The sequence below is a fragment of the Myxocyprinus asiaticus genome, chromosome 11 (genome assembly GCF_019703515.2).
Source record: "Myxocyprinus asiaticus isolate MX2 ecotype Aquarium Trade chromosome 11, UBuf_Myxa_2, whole genome shotgun sequence".
NCBI classification, from domain to species: Eukaryota; Metazoa; Chordata; class Actinopteri; order Cypriniformes; family Catostomidae; genus Myxocyprinus; species Myxocyprinus asiaticus.
In genome coordinates, this window is record NC_059354.1 from 16,192,387 (window position 1) to 16,209,239 (window position 16,853).

The 16,853-nt window shown below is 37.4% G+C and overlaps 1 protein-coding gene across 2 annotated transcripts in view; it reads left to right on the forward strand.

Moving 5' to 3' along the window:
• Positions 1-1,956: 1,956 nt before the first annotated feature.
• Positions 1,957-16,853, forward strand: part of LOC127448456 (receptor-type tyrosine-protein phosphatase-like N) — a 33,541-nt gene continuing 18,644 nt past the window's right edge. Inside the window, exons 1-13 of one of the 2 annotated variants that reach the window (XM_051710983.1) lie at positions 1,957-2,221; positions 5,335-5,385; positions 9,546-9,656; positions 10,370-10,463; positions 10,681-10,834; positions 11,183-11,492; positions 11,972-12,097; positions 13,027-13,058; positions 13,166-13,446; positions 14,737-14,772; positions 14,947-15,033; positions 15,153-15,232; positions 15,428-15,492. In XM_051710983.1, coding sequence (XP_051566943.1) covers positions 2,146-2,221; positions 5,335-5,385; positions 9,546-9,656; positions 10,370-10,463; positions 10,681-10,834; positions 11,183-11,492; positions 11,972-12,097; positions 13,027-13,058; positions 13,166-13,446; positions 14,737-14,772; positions 14,947-15,033; positions 15,153-15,232; positions 15,428-15,492 — 1,503 coding nt within the window. In that variant the 5' untranslated portion in view covers positions 1,957-2,145. The remainder of the gene's footprint in view (positions 2,222-5,334; positions 5,386-9,545; positions 9,657-10,369; positions 10,464-10,680; positions 10,835-11,182; positions 11,493-11,971; positions 12,098-13,026; positions 13,059-13,165; positions 13,447-14,736; positions 14,773-14,946; positions 15,034-15,152; positions 15,233-15,427; positions 15,493-16,853) is intronic. The other variant, XM_051710984.1, reaches the window with a different exon arrangement.

The following is a 16,853-nucleotide window of genomic DNA, read 5'->3' on the forward strand; positions in this document are numbered from 1 at the left end:
CCTCACAGAATACATAGAAATACTCACATTTTCCCTTTCTGGAGTCATCATGTTATGCCTTGACACTGTTACATCTACATTAATGATAAAAAAAAAATCTGCACTAATTATGAAAATAACACCTCTGTGATGCAACATATTGACCAACACCAAACATTACCAGAGTTTAAACTCTGATATACACAAACCTATGTTTAGAACCTATGTTCTACCATATGAAGGTGAAAACTATCACTCTAGTCACTCTAAAACATATAGTTTTGCATATTTTAAAGATTTACGCATTTCAATTTCATTTTTAACCAAATTAATCAATAAAGGTGTTTGTTAAAGGTGCACTCAGTAACGTTTTTTTCGTGTCATCTTGGACTTACAGTGACACCTAGTGGTGTGGATGCAGCATCATTCAAAATCAATAGTTTTCAGTGACAGATGCCATTGCAGAAATTCACTATTCACAATCAGCCATGATTCATTTAATCCAAGAGTGAAAGTGTCCAATAACAAGATGGTTATTGAGATAAAGTGAGTAGTATTCAGCTGGTCATGTGATTCTAAAATGGCAGCCCCCATGAGGGCGCCCCTGCCCCATGTAGAATAAAACAGCATTTATAAGGTTACTGATATGACTAGAGTTCTCATCTCATGTGAGTGGTCAAAATTTTATACATAAGTTTCAAAATTAAATTAATTTCTTTAGGAGTAAAACTTTTATAATGGGGAAAACATTACTGAGTGCACCTTTAAAGATTACTCAATTCAATTTGATGGAATTTTATGAAATTTAAATGAATAAACCTTGCAGTTATTTTGGTGGCACTTTATTTTACAGTATGTGTACTTTCAGTATACTTACAGTGTACTTACCCAAGAACGTACTGAGTAGTATTAATTAACCTCATGCACTTAAAAGGGGTTAAGGTTAGGGTTGGGGTTAGGTTTAGGGTTAGTACCTAGTAATTACTGTAGTTATTGTAATTATATAGTACATAAATGTAGAACAGTACTGTAAAATTAAGTGCTACCATAATTTTTTGTGTGCGTGTGTGTGTGTATATTAAAGCAATGATATTATTACATTGAGCTGTGTTAATATCATTTATTTCTCAAGTGTCAGAACTGCTTCCATCACAATTCTTTGTTCTTATTTGTAATAAAGTAGTTTAATATCACTTATTTCTCAAGTGTTAAAATTCCTTCCATAACACTTCTTGTATTTAATGAAATATTCCCAACTTGTCTTTTTCATTCTAAGTCTATTTATAGTACAGTTATTGTTGGCACATGTGTATGTGTGTTATACCAAACCACAGCATGCAGCCTACATCTGAAGCTGTCTGTGAGTCATGGAGGAAAATGTAAATAATATTACATAGGCCCTACTTGCGCTAAGGCACTAAATTATTGCCATCTGCTACTGAGACATTTTACTATCACATGTCTGGGTGACACAGCCTTTTCCCAGGTTTTAGAGCATTTTTATGGATTTATTTGTAGCCTACATTGTAGCACATCATATGTAGGCCTATCTGTATTTCCTTGAGTCCACATATTACAAGAAAAAAAAACAAATGTAGCCCATTTGTCATTGGTAAGGATTTGACTTATAGAGAACACATCACCTGATATGTAACCTATTCTTTTCTCGGATATATGTGAGACATCATTTTCTTTTTCACCTCAATCGCTTCATGGGAGAAGAAACTGTAAAACCAGAAGCATTCTCTTATCTTCTACTCATTCTGAAATCCAGAATTACAACTACACTTGCCCAGGCTTTCATTTCACTGGTAAACCAGTAACTACAGTATGGTACCACTCCACTTCCTCCTCTTTCTCTATTTACGGCTCTTCATAAATGTCTTGGTCTCGCTGTGACGTAATTGCGGGTCTCCGCCACAGGACGAGCGTTATTCCCGCTCCAGATCCGCACCAGAAATTCCGTACATTCGTAAGTGTCTCCGTATGTTTATGATTGCCTAAAACGAAAGCCCACAGTTAATTTACCTTACCTGCCGCGTCCATCACTTGTGCTACAACCGTTTAGCACAAGCCTGCGAAAACGACAGACAAAATGTGGGTTTAAATTCTTGACGTGCGACGATAAAATAACGCGTGCTGAATTCAGTCCCGTGGATAGTTAGAATGATGCATCCACCGCTATGGAGAGCCCTGTTTCTGATGACCGTATTCTACCAGCTTGGGATGGCAGGCAAATATGGTGGGTAACTATTAGTATTACTAACATAGAAAGTCATCGAGGAATAAAACGACAGATGCAAGAATCTATTCATAAAATTTCTGTTTCATTGCACAGCCTATTCAGGCAGACATTGTACACTGGTGCGGTTTTTAAGGCCTATGCATATTAGTTATGGTTGGGTGTTCCTAATTCTGTAATTGTTTTTTTTTTTTTTTTTTTTTTTTTTTTTTTTTTTTTGTCACTGTTACTTGAGCAAATACAGCAAATGCTTCCGCTCCTTGACATTTTAACTGCGTTGAGTGGTAAGATGCTTCATATCATGCCATTCTTATAAATCAGTTTGTGAGAAATCCGCATGCATTGTTCAGGTGTTTGTTCTCAACCTGAGATCTGATTTGCTAAAGAGTTGTGACCTCTTCTTTCCTTAACATGCATTAAAACTGTTATGATAAAGCGCATTGTTTTCAGCTCTATCATCGCGCAACTGGTGGGAATGCACATCCTCAACGGGTCGTTCGGTGAAGAGCAACATTTCAGCACCACGGAGAGGGACAATGTTGCTATTCGTTTATTTTCAAAGCATTTATCCACTTCAGCTGGAATTCCCGAATGTCTCATCCCCTTCAATCCAAGCCTTTTCTCGTTAACAATAAAATGAACCCTGTGCTCGTTCACACAGAACGTGTTTTTGCGTGCGTCTGCGCTGTTTTTCACTGTAAAGCGCCGCATATTTTAGACGCCGTGTCAACTTCAAAAAGAACTTGAACTTTTTTTAAAACGCATCTCGAGACACCTGCTTACTGTTTCATTCGTTGCGCTGCGTCTAGTCTTTCTCTCTTTCTCTCCAATACGCGTTCGGTGTGAACTGCCCCTTATTCTCCATCCCTGGTCTGACCATCATACACGTCTCAGTGTCCTTGGCGACACGCCGGCGAAACGGCAACAGTGATCCCTTTAATTTCTGAAACATCTATTAGGCTATGTTATCCACTAAGTCATATAGTAAGGTTGCAGGTAGCTTTTTTAAATTTATTCATGCGTTATTCATGCCTTTGCGTTTAGCTACTACTGACATTTGTGAAATGTTGCAGCTCGAGTTTCGACTTTTTCCGTCCATTGCCTCTGGTTGCCTTTATTTTTCCGAGGGCTGCTTCTGATGTAGTTAATGACAAATGACAAATATGGTCATTGCCATCCACCCTGCCTTTATTCACAGGTGCCTCATCCTGTCTCTCATGTTTTTGTGCTTTCCTGTTTGGCCTGCTTTTGTGGGCAATTACGACTCACTGTGTCAGACCACATGCAAGCCTACCACTGCAGGAAAGAGAAAGTGTCATACGAACATGCATACAGCTAATCGTGTAAATGGTTCAGGGTTAGAATATTGTGAATCGTTTAAGACTTGAAAGGTGTGTGTGTGTGTGTGTGTGTGTGTGTGTGTGTACCTGAGTTTAAAGGGGTAGTTCACCAAAATGAAAGTTCTCTCATCATTTACTCACCCTCATGCCATCTAAGATGTGTATGACTTTCTTTCTTCTGCTGAACACAAAGAAAGGTTTTAAGAAGAATATCGCAGCTCTGTTGGTCCTCACAATGCCAATGAATGGGTGCCAGAACTTTGAAGCTCCAGAAAGCACATAAATGCAGCATAAAAGTAATCCATACGACTCCACTGGTTTAATCTATATCTTCAGAAGTGATATGATGATAGGTGAGAAACAGATCAAAACTTAAGTCCTTTTTTACTATAAATTGTCCTTCCTGCCCAGTCAGTTGCGATATGCACGAAGAATCGCCGAAAACAAAAGAAGAAGAATGTGAAAGTGAAATAACAACAAACAGGTTTTTGTTGTTGTTGTACTTGTTGTTATTGTTGTTGTTGTTAAAGGAATATTCTAGGTTCAGTGAGGCACTAACAATGGAAGTGAATGGGGCCAATCCGTAAACATTAAAATACTCACTGTTTCAAAAGTATATACAGTAAGACATAAACAATATGCATGTTAACATGATTTTAGTTTTGTTTTTCACTTACTAACCTTTTCTGTGTAAAGTTATAGCCAACTTTACAACTTCATTGCCATGACGATGTAATGTCAACAAACCTTAAAACGACTGTAAGATGATGATTTAAACCACATTACAGCTCAAATAATACATGAGTTATAACAGAATAATTAATGTAAATGCTTTTATAAAATTATAAGCTTCACATTTCTGCCTTTAAACCTTCCAAAAATTGGTCACATTCACTTCCATTGTAAGTGCTTCACTGTAACCTTGATTTTTGCTTTTTTAAAGAAAAGGAGGGATGAGTATTAACTAACTAATGAGTATATAACTAGTATTGCTACTTGTTTTGATTTGATCATTCCATTTAGAGTGATTTCAACAAAACAGAACATTTACAATGCATCATACCCTTTAAACTGTCCACATCTGTTTTTATGCCAGTTCTGGCTTTATTCACATCTGGCTGTATCAGCCTGACTTTTTATTTGTGTTTGTCCCACTCTGTTCCTTTGACAGCAGTGCTGTTGGACAGCCTGGTGATTCCCACACACATACATCCAAGCACACAAACATAAATACACACCCATATGCACACTCAAGCATAGTCAGGTCATGATCACTGGCAGTTACAGCTTTTTTTTTTATTTTATTTGATCAGCTGCGTTCAGCACATGCCCAGAGCTTTTCTCCTCATTCTATCTGCCCACACAACAGCTCTGGATCTTAGGGGAAACAGAGTTATCTACTGCAACTATAGACCATCATGGATGAATGATCCGTGTCATTGATTCATCTTGTTTTAGTATTGTTTGGGGTTATAAGCTGTAACTCTTAAAACAGACAGAGTGTAAGGAGAGACAATTTTGACAAGTTTGTTTATATTCCCATGCTGAGATGAGTGTTGGTGGAGGAAAGGTCATTTAGACATCATGAGTCTGGTTCAGATTAAATGCTCAGTCTTTCCCTCAATACAAAAATACAGTTTCACATATCCCTCAATTAGCAAAGTATGATATCATTGTGTGATTTAATTTCAATTACTGTATTCGAACTTTAGTCAAAACCTGTTTAATTGTAACTGTTATGGTTCTCTTGCCTTTCCTCTCGCTTTCTTGCAGGCTGTTTATTTGAGAAGAGGCTGTGCCCCAGGGAGCAGTTCTGCTCTGATGGTGAGTATCAAACTATGGGTACAGTACTGCATGCCCCTCACAGATACAGTAAATCTCTGTGGTTCAGAAACAAGGATGAGGCTGGCTGATGTTAGCAGAGCACATGGTGCTAACTCTGGTGTCCTGCCTCTTTAAGTTCTGCTCATGATGATTTAATCGCAAGTTATTGATCATCGCTTGACATCACAGCTCTGCAACATCCTACTGCTCAGACAACAGGAGATGCATACATGCGGCTAAACAATTTACATTCCAGGAACTTTTACTTCACTCATTTCATACTAGTCAACAGTAACAAAGAAAATACAGCGGGGTCCAAAAGTCTGAGACCACTAGTGAAAATGCATCTATTTTGCATTATTTTCATTACAAATTATATTATCAGCCTAACAAATTGAGTGAACAGGACAAATTTACAGGAATTTTCCTAGTAGGGCTTGCATAGAAAACCCCTTTTACTTTAACAACAGCATGCACTCAAGCTGGCATGGACTCCACAAGTTTGTCCAAAACCTGGAGATCCATATTATACCAGCATGGTTTGACAGTGTTCGAAAAAGCATCTTTTGCTTCAATGGATGCAAGAAAATATGACCTTTTGTACAAAAATTAGTTAATAAGATCAATTTTAAAGGAAAAGTTCACCCAAAATGTACAATTCTCTAATTATTTACTCACCCTCATGCCATCACAGATTTGTATGACTTTCTTTCTTCTCCTGAACACAATCAAAGATTGTTAGAAGAATATCTCAGCTCTGTAGGTCCATACAATAGAAGTGAATGGTGACCAGAACTTTGAAGGCCCAAAAGACAGTATAAAAGTAATCCATATGACTCCAGTGGTTAAATCCATATCTTCTGAAGCAATACGATAGGTGTGGGTAACAAACAGATAAATATAAATAAAATGTAAGTCCTTTTTTACTATCATTCTCCACCTTTGACCATCCCCAACCAGTAGGTGGCTAAATGTGAAAGTAAAAGTCACTTCCACACAAGAATGTGGAGTGAAAGTGAAAGTGGAGATTTACATTTAAAAAAAAAAGGATTTAAATATATCATATCGCTTCTGAATATATGGATTTAAACACTGGAGTCTTATGGATTATTTTTATATACTTCAAAGTTCTGGTCTCCATTCACTTGCATTGTGAGGACCAAGAGAGCTGAGATATTCTTCTAAAAATCTTCATTTTTGTTCTGCAGAAGAAATAGAGTCATACACATCTGGGATGACATGAGGGTGAGTAAAAGATGAGAGAATTTTCATTTTTGGGTGAACTATCCCTTTAAGGTTAATAAGGCGACCTAATGCACAGTTCTAAATTCATATAATAACTTTTTTTCAAAAATCCTAAAACTTCCTGTTTATTTCCAGGTATAAATAAAAACAAATCCCACATTTTCAATATGGTCCCAGACTTGTGTACCCCACTTTAAAAAGACATTCTCATATTAGTTGTAATACTGTATGTCAACAACCCTACACTATCAGAACTGACTTCATATTGATATGTATTTTTTTTATGGTTTTGGTATGAACCCACATGACTGAATGTGTGTTAATGTAGTAATAAAAAAAAATCACTTCACATATCCAATTGATTTTTACTCCACTCAGGGATTAACCTGTGCATGTATTTCCACAACCCAGAGCCACTAGTACTCTATCACCTGCTCTTTTCTCTCTCCATCAAGTCCCTCCCACCTCTGCTCTATGTCCCCTTGGTAACGGTGACATCATCAAGCCGATGGAAGCTGGGTGTACGCCCCCACAATCAGTGATGACTCACTACTCGGTGCTTACGCACAGAAACACGTCTCTGCCGTGCATCCATACACATTAATACGCACATACGCTCACATTTATACCCACATGGATACCTGCACATTCAAATCTTAAATATGCAATGACGATGATATGGATCCTGGCTAGCTGTGCATGGTCAAGGTCTCTTTGTTCCCAGGCTCATAAAATGATGGAACAGATGCGTATACAGTAAATATCCTGTGTGCTCTCAGTCCTTTCTCTCTCACTTTGACACCTACATAGACATATTGAAAGGAGTTTTATGGCATATATGTCATATGGAGCATTTTAGTGGACCTTGTCTTCTCTGTTTTATGTCCAAAAGGGGATTAGAGACCACGATTAGACATCTTCGTCAAATAATAAGATTCCTAAAGCCTTTACTTCATCTTTCATTATGTCATTCCTTTCTTTTGTTTGGAATTAATTTATTCAGTTATTTGATTTTACTGGTTTTATGGCTCTCAAGTCAGCTATTTATAAAAATAAAAAAAAAAGAAATTTTATATATATATATATATATATATATATATATATATATATATATATATATATATATATACTGTGTGTGTGTGTGTGTGTGTGTGTGTGTGTGTGTGTGTATGTATTACTGTAATGTATGTGTAGGTCAGGGTCAGAAATTAACCAGAGCATGAGGCAAAATGACCCAGGTACTTAAACTGTGGGATTAAAAAATTTTTTTTTTATCTGTTTCTTGCATTTGATATATTTCATAATATTTTATCTAGATGAATCTGCAGTCCTGTGGTTGAGCTCCTGCATTATGGACATCACGCCAAATCTGTTTACCTTAATGCGCTCCAGGAATATATGAACTAATTCTGGGTTTAGTGCAGAAACCATGTAGGGACCTGAAGCTGTCATATATCTGTATTAGAAAATAATATATGTCCTCATAAGGTAAAATATGCCTCTGAAAATCAATTACAGGGGTCAGATATTTCCCTTTAATAATAATAATAATAATAATAAAAAGATTTGTTTGTGTGTCTGTTTGTGTTTATGGGTGAATGGTACACACACACACACACACACGCACAATGTTAGCAACCTGTGATTCTTCATGTTGTCTACTTTCTGAATAATAATAATAAAAAAAGTAGTTTTAGTGTGTATTTGTTACTCCTTCACTTTCTGTCATTCTTTTACTAAAGTGGTGGTGTGACATCAGTTCTCCTGGGTCACTTCTATTACGATGAAATACTCTACTATGTATTTCCATGCCCCAGAGCAACTGATCTATTTCCCCCATAGTGCTCTCACATCTCCATCTGTGCTATAAATAGCCGTGAGTCATATTCATGGACAGGCCATCTCTGAGATGTAGAAAATGGCTGGGTTCATGTTTGGAACTCATTTGCGATTGAGGATCAACTGAGCCCTTCAAGTCTTTTTTTAAATGACACAACTGGAGGTTTAGTCAGGGATGAGTCAATGGTATATGTGTGGGAAGTGAGTGCATGAGAGTGCGTGGGGTGGACTGAATATGCTATGCGTGTTTGTCAGTCAAGAAACTGGCTAATTATTTGTTAATGGCTTATTTTGGTTGCACCACCATATTTTCACACAGGTGTTTTAGATGATGTTTTATTGTTTTTTACATTTTTGACATTCATCAGTACCTTTTTGACACCATTTAGTTCATAGGCTCTTCACAGAATGTTTGTACAATATATATATACACTACCGTTCAAAAGTTTGGGGTCACTTGCCTGAAATGTTTCTCATGATCTTAAAAATCTTTTGATCTGAATGCGTATGCTTAAATGTTTGAAATTAGTTTTGTAGACAAAAATATAATTGTGCCAACATATTAATTTATTTAATTACAAAACTAAAATTTTATAAAAAATTAAAAAAAAGTTTTTGAAATGGATGACTTGGACCGAATAATTAAGAAAAGCAGCCAATAAGTGCCCAACATAGATGTAAACTCCTTCAATACTGTTTAAAAAGCATCCCAGGGTGATACCTCAAGAAGTTGGTTGAGAAAATGTCAAGAGTACATGTCTGCAAATTCTAGGCAAAGGGTGACTACTTTGAAGATGCTAAAATATAAAATAGTTTTGATTTATTTTGGATATTTTTAGTCACAACATAATTCCCATAGTTCCATTTATGTTATTCCATAGTTGTGATGACTTTATTATTATTCTAAAATGTGAAAAAATATAACAAATAAAGAATGAGTAAGTGACCCTAAACCTTTGAACGGTAGTGCATATACAATATATAAAACATTTTTTATAAAGAGATATATTTTCCAGCTGTTCTTTATTGTTTGATACTTGCCAAATCTAAACGGTGTGTGTATGCATTTATTACAGACCGCCTCTTCGGACAGTGTCGGAGCTCTAGGCAAGAACAGGTTCAGTACCAGGTCTCTGTTCCTGTTCTTCAAAGACTACAGGAAGTGCTCAAACAGTTGATGATTCAGGGTAACATACAGTACATGCACACACTCACACTCACATGTTTGTTCGGCTATCTGAATGGGGACATACCATAGACTTCTATTGTTTTCACATAAAGCTAACTATTATTAATATTAAATAATCTTTACCCCTAAACCTAACCCTAACATAAAACTTTTTGCATTATTAGAATTAAAAGGAAAAAATATATATATTTATGTATGGATCTTTTTTTCCAAATGAGGGTGTAAATATTTCCCCAAAGGGAGTGTTTTCTTACTAGTAACTAGCTCTAAATGAAATTTAGCCTACTCTCACAGTTGACATTCTGTGTAAACCTTGATTAAAGAGAGTAAATAGCTGGTGGCTGATTAAGAGTGTTTGTTACCAGTCTTCTTTTTACTCATTGATTCATGTTCATGAGATACAGTAAACATTCACTACTGCCAAATATTTTAAAACTCTTTACTAACAACATTCTCATTAAACTTGACACATTGTTTAAATTGAGATAAATAAGATACAGTAATCATGTAAAGTAGACAGCATGACAATGCTGTCATCATTGTATCCGAGAGATCAGGATCTTTGTTTAGTTGATGGCGGAGCATGGTACTGACAACAAAATATTACAGAGACTGCCACAAATATATGACACTTCACTGATGTTCTGAATCCTGACTTTTACAAAAGGGTCTATTCACGCAGTGTTTGTGCTTGTGTATGCATGTGAACAGGATTCTCCTGGCAGGATGACATCACCCAGCACATCATTGCTAAGGAACTGAGCCGTATTCCTCACACACGCACCCAGAAGACCCAGAATGCACTGTGAGTACCTGAGGTGTCGCAGGAGCATTGGAATCAAAATGTTCAAAATTATGAAACTGCACCCATATGATTTTCAATGAATGCTTTAAATTTAAGTGTATGCTATTGAGGCTGGGGAACTTGATTTCAGGGCTCTTGTCAGACCACAGACATTTGATTCCAATAAAATGAGCAGCTAGATCTTGTAGACGATTTAGTATTGATTGCATTTTTTTAGGCCTTCACAGCCTGCGGCTAAGAAAGTCTATTCCAGCTCTAACTCTGAGCCTGGACCAGCACAGAGCTATATGGATTATATGATCTTAGACCCCCGCCAGTCCTCCTCACTCCGGATGCAGGCCCTACCTATGGAATCATACTCATACCTACAGGTAAAAAGGCTGTAGATTAAAGAATGTACATGTGCATGTGTTTTTTAATCATTACCATGAAACACAAACATACATTTACTGAGAAAGAGAGGTCCCACTTTATATTAGGTGTCTTTAACTTCTACGTACAGTACTAACATTAAAATACATGCAATCAAATATATTTATTTAACAAAATTCTCACAAGATTCACATTTGCTGCTACTGAGGTTGAGGAACGGGTAGGGTTAGGGGTTAGGGTAAGGATTGGGTTAGGTTTAGATTTAGAGGAAACGTAATGAAATGCAGGTACTTTAAATATAAATGAGTCCCTCTTTTTCACTCATTGTCATCATCGTTCTCTAACAGGAAGACATGACCCATTCTCTCCATCCTCACACCAGTGTGGGATACCAGCAACCCTCCTCTCGAACTGGATCCCAGCAGAGAGGCAGAGACCGTCAGCTCCTGGAAGATGCTGTGTCTCTCTACCTCTCCTCTGCACAGCCCTCTTTTCGCCACAGGGGGGCAGCAGCCCTCCCTGCTGCCCCATACTATGAGGATCTCGACTTCCCATTGGACTACGGAGAGGACTACACTCTAAAGGGGCAACCAGGCACACCCCAGCGCACCAACAAGAAAGTCCCTCAGGACTACAGCTCTCTTGCTGAACTTGATGGTGAATGTCAATGTGGTGGCATCTGGCTTTTTTTGGAAGTTTCATTTGTAGTGCCTCTTCAGAACTATTGAAGCCTGTATGTGCATTATTTTTTTTTTTTTGCTATAGTTTTGTACTGGGATAAAATCAAATTGCAGGGCTATTTGTTGTCTCTTGCACAAATAAGGAACACATTCCAACAAGACATTTACTTTTATAAGACCCTTTAATCCAAAGAAACCTACAGCACATTCAAGCTATGCATTAATTGATATTTAGTACTTACTGGGAATTGAATCAATGATTTTGGCATTGCTAGCACCATGCTCAACCAGTTAAGCTATAGGAACAGTTGCATCTACCTAGAACTTGAGGGTAGAATTTCATTCAATATCTGTAAATCAGCATTTTTTTCCTATGTTGTCTGATTTTCAGTTGTTAGTGAGGATGTTTGCTGATGTTTTTATTGTGCAGTAGTAAGTTGAATGTGTGTGTTACAGGGGACACACTGGCACATCTGGCCACTCTGTTAGAAGGTTTTGGTATAAACCCACGAGACCTGAGCCCTCAGCAGATAAAAAGACTCACTCTACTGTTAAAGCTGTTACAAAACATGGAGAACACAGGTAAAGGATGACCCTGAAACACACACAGACATACAGGCATAAGCATTGAGACATACTGTATGCATTGCCACCTTGCATGAATGAAGTAGTCACTGCACCTAGTCTTAAAGTTATAGTTCACCCAAAAATGAAAATTCTCTCATTTACTCACCCTCATGCCATCCCATATGTGTATGGCTTCTTTTCTTCTGCTGAACATATACAATGATTTTTAGAAGAAAATTTCAGCTGGTCCTTACAATGCAAGTGAATGGTGACCAAAAATGTGAAGCTCCAAAAAGCACATAAAGGAAGCACAAAAGTAAGCCATACGACTCCAGTGGTTTAATCCACGTAATCAGAAGTGATATGATAGGTGTGGGTGAGAAATAGATCAATATTTAAGTCCTTTTATAGTATCAGTCTACAGTTTCACATTCTTCTTTTGCTTTTTGGGATTCACTTTATTTGTGCATCTAGACACCTACTGGACAGGAAGGAGAATTTATAGTAAAAAAAAAAAAGAATTAAATATTGATCTGTTTCTCACCTGCACCTATCATATCACTTCTTAAGATAAACATTTAACCACTGGAGTCATATGGATTACTTTATATGCTTTTTGGGGCTTCAAAGGTTTTTTTTTAAATTTTTTTTTTTTTTTTTACCATTCATTTGCATTATGAGGACCTACAGAACTGACATATTCTTCTAAAAATCTTTGTTTGTGTTCAGCAGAAGTGAGAAAGTCATACACATCTGGGATGGCATGAGAGTGAGTAAATGGGATGGCATGAGAGAATTTTCATTTTTGGGTGAACTATCCCTTTAGGCATGCAGACCTTATTTTTTATTTATTTATAGTTTCTTATCGAAAATAATACGTTTAGGTACAAAAAGCACTATGTGATGCTTTTGCTTCTTTTTTTTTTTTTTTTTGTCTTCCTCAGATCAATCCCCAGGGACAGTCACAGCAAAAGAGGTAGGCTCTGTTTGCCATGTTATTATTCATCTAATTGCAAAAAAACAATTAACTTACTTTTTGTACTTTTGTACTATTGCCCATATTAGTTTGTGTTTCCTTGACAGACAATTGTAGAAGGCAGTGATAAAGCGACACAAAAAGGAGCCAAACCCCTCTCACCTGTCGCAGCTTTGCCCTCTACCCCAACAAACCAGCTCTCACCTACTGAGCCCCCATCCACACCAGCCCCTGCAACTGTGCCTAAGAAAGACAGCGAGAGCACTATGAGCCCCACCCTGTCAGCAAAAGACTTGGATTTGAAAGAGAAAACAGCCAATATCCTAACAGTCTCTAAGGATGGGACAAATACCAGAGAAGAGTATGGCTACATTGTCACTAATCAGAGGTAGGAGTCAGTTGTGATTTGATTCAGTGGCACCAGCCTTTCATAAGTCAACCTCTGAAAACTTAGTTTTAATGCTGTACAGTTAACTTTGGGGTGGCACTCATGAAATCCACCCTGATCATTTTCAGAAACATTAATCCATGCTCAAACTCAATGAAAAAAAGGTGTGTATCTGTTGCCATGCACCCTTTGCCCTGCATCATTTTTCAGTATCAGCCTTTACAGATACTTTTTGTCTCAGAGTACAGTAGAACAGCATTCTGATCAAACATTGTTTTTCTTTCCTGCTAAAAAAGTAACAATTGTATTGAATCAGAATAATGAGCATTTGAATAGCATAGTAATTATTCACTCACCGAGCACTTTATTAGGAACACTCTGCTGTTGTAGCCCATCAGCCTCAAGGTTCGACATGTTGTGCATTCTGAGATGCTATTCTGCATGCTATAATTGTACAGAGGAGTTATCTGAGTTACTGTAGCATTTTTGTCAGCTCGAACCATTCTGGCCATTCTCCATTGACCTCTCTCATCAACAAGACGTTTTCGTCCACAGAACTAACGCTTACTAGATGTTTTTTCTTTATTGCACCATTCTGAGTAAATTCTAGAGACTACTGTGCGTGAAAATTCCAGGAGATCAGCAGTTACAGAAATACTCAAACCAGCCCGTCTGGCACCAACAATCATGCCACAGTCGAAATCACTGAGATTAAATTTTTTCCCCATTCTGATGGTTGATGTGAACAATAACTGAAGCTCCTGACCCGTATCTGAATGATTTTTTTGCATTGCACTGCTGCTGCACAATTGGCTCATTAGATAATTGCATGAATAAGTAGGTGTACAGGTGTTCCTTGTAAAGTGCTTGGTAAGTGTATAACGTGACTATAAAGTGTTATTACAGTAATAGTGTTATCATAGTCACAGAAACCCTGGAAATGTCAGGGAATTTAAAAATTGAGATTTCCAGGCCTGAAAAGTCATGGAAATATATATATATATTTTCTAGTTATTCTTAGCTTTAAAATATTGAATCAGCTACACATTGCTTTTTGTGAGTGCAGTCTGGAATGGACGACTGGAAAAGTCATGGAAATTCATTGCTGAAGAGATGTGGGAACCCTGTATTAAATATGTGTTTTAAAAAGGTTTATAGGGGATTCATTTAATTGATCACATCACGTATAATCAATATAATACTTTAATCTTTTTAATTAAAAATAGAATTGAAAGAATAGTTGCTCCAATTCATTATACTTCCTAAAAATCCCCCTTTTTTATATTATAGGTTTTCAGAGGATTTGAAAATCAAAAATGATTCTAGGTCAGCTTTTCCTCTTTGAGACATTTGAAAAATGTAGTCTAATGTGTGTGATGATTCTTTGAGGTGTGTTTCTGTTAATATGGCTGAATGTTTCCTGAATTATTTTTAATTTATTTGTGTATCTAAATACTCTGAATAAAATGAGTGTGATGTCTTCTTGTATTTTCCCGCCAGTCCTTTAAGTCTCTATGATGGGGTGAAACTCTTAGAGACCCTGGCAGAGAGAATTCATCTCTCCACAAGCAGTTTCATCAACATTAGGTACAGTGTGTGTGTGTGTGTGTGTGTGTGTGTGTGTGTGTGTGTGTGTTTGCTTTGAATAAAGAGTGAGAAAAAAGAAACAAGATCTATCGGCCATTTGTCTCTGCACATGTCTGCAGCGTGGTGGGTCCTGCCCTGACATTCAAGATCAGACAGAACTCTCTGAATCTCAGTGCAGAGGATGTGGCCAATAAAGCTGGTAAGTGACAAGCCCTCTCGTTTGGACCGTTAATTTTACATCCAGCAAAATGAGGAGAGGGAGAAGGGGAATTTGACAAGAAAAAAAGGTGTTTTTTGAGTCATATTTCTACCAAAGTAATTAAGCAGGTATTCATAGTAATTAATGTATTCATAGAACAGCACATATGCAAACATCGTTGCCTTTACATTGCAGTAGCTGAGAAGAATTTCCTCGAGGGCGAGACAGGTTTGAAAATCATCCAGACTGGAGTGGGAGAGGTAAGCATCTCTCTCTCTCTCTCATTTTTTTATGTGTCATCCCACCACAAACCGCAAAAGCCACACATTCACCCTGATCAGTAGGTTTATAGATGAGTGATTATGTTAATTGGTTGATAAAATGAGCCACTCTCTCCTTGTCAGTCAGCAACTGAATTGGCCACACAGGTCATTATTCTCTACCTAACAGCCCTTTCCAAGCAAACGGGGAACATTGTCATTGAAATTCATAGATTCTACAGTTTGTCCATCTATTATGTACAGATCACGTACCGAGATGTACTAATTCCCCATTCTCATGAATCACTTTGCCATTTAATACCGAACTGAACAAGGAGGGCATTTCAAATGAAATGTTTTTTTAAATCTTCACCATTCATCTCTAACTGTCCCCGCTGTACCGTTCCCCCATCTCAAATCCTCCTGCGTTTTTTCCTGCTGTGTCTCATTTCTCTCCCTGACTCATTCTTTCTCTTCTTGTCCCATGCCATTCTCCCCTCTGCCATTCTTTTGCCCCTTCTCTTTTTGTTACCTCTGTCTTTGACCCCTCCCCATCCCTTTCTCCCCTTGCTCCCCCACTTTCTTGGGTGGCTTTTGTGCTCAGTGCACATTGAGGCATTTTCCTCTCTCCCTCGCTTGCTCTCCTTTCACTTTGTACAGCTGTTGCAGGCCCTTGAATGCAGAATAATGTCTTTTGTTGCATCCGGCTGCTAATATTTTTATTTATTCTTTCTTGTTCTATTGTAGGCCGTGACACTTTCTTTGCTCTGAAGTGCAAGGTGTATGAGCGAGTGAGTGCATGTGTGTGTAAGAGTGTGTGTGTGTACACTCTCTCTCCTTTATCTTATAATTTCTCTCTCTGCCTCAGTAATGAGACCTGCTTGCACCTGACGGTTTTTGTCCGCCTTTTATTCGGGATAAATGCTTTTCTGCATAGGCTGTTCTTTCTCATGTTTTTTTCTCTCTGTCAGTCTCTTTCTTTACTTCTCTTCGTTAATGAATTACTGTTAAGAGATAGTTCACACAAAAATTAAAATGTTCTCATCATTTACTGCACTCACCCTCATGCCATGTCAGATGTGTATGACTTTCTTTCTTCTGCGGAACACAAACGAAGGTTTTTAGAAGAATATTTCAGCTCTGTTGCCCCATTCAATGCAAGTGAATGGTGATCAGACCTTTGAAGCTCCAAAAAACATATAAAGGCAGCATAAAAGTTATCCATACAACTACAGTGGTTAAATCCATATCTTCAGAAGCAATATGATATGTGTGGGTGAGAAACAGATAAATATTTAAGTCCTTTATTACTATAAATCTCCACTTTCAATTTCACTTTCTTCTTCTTCTGTTTTTGACAC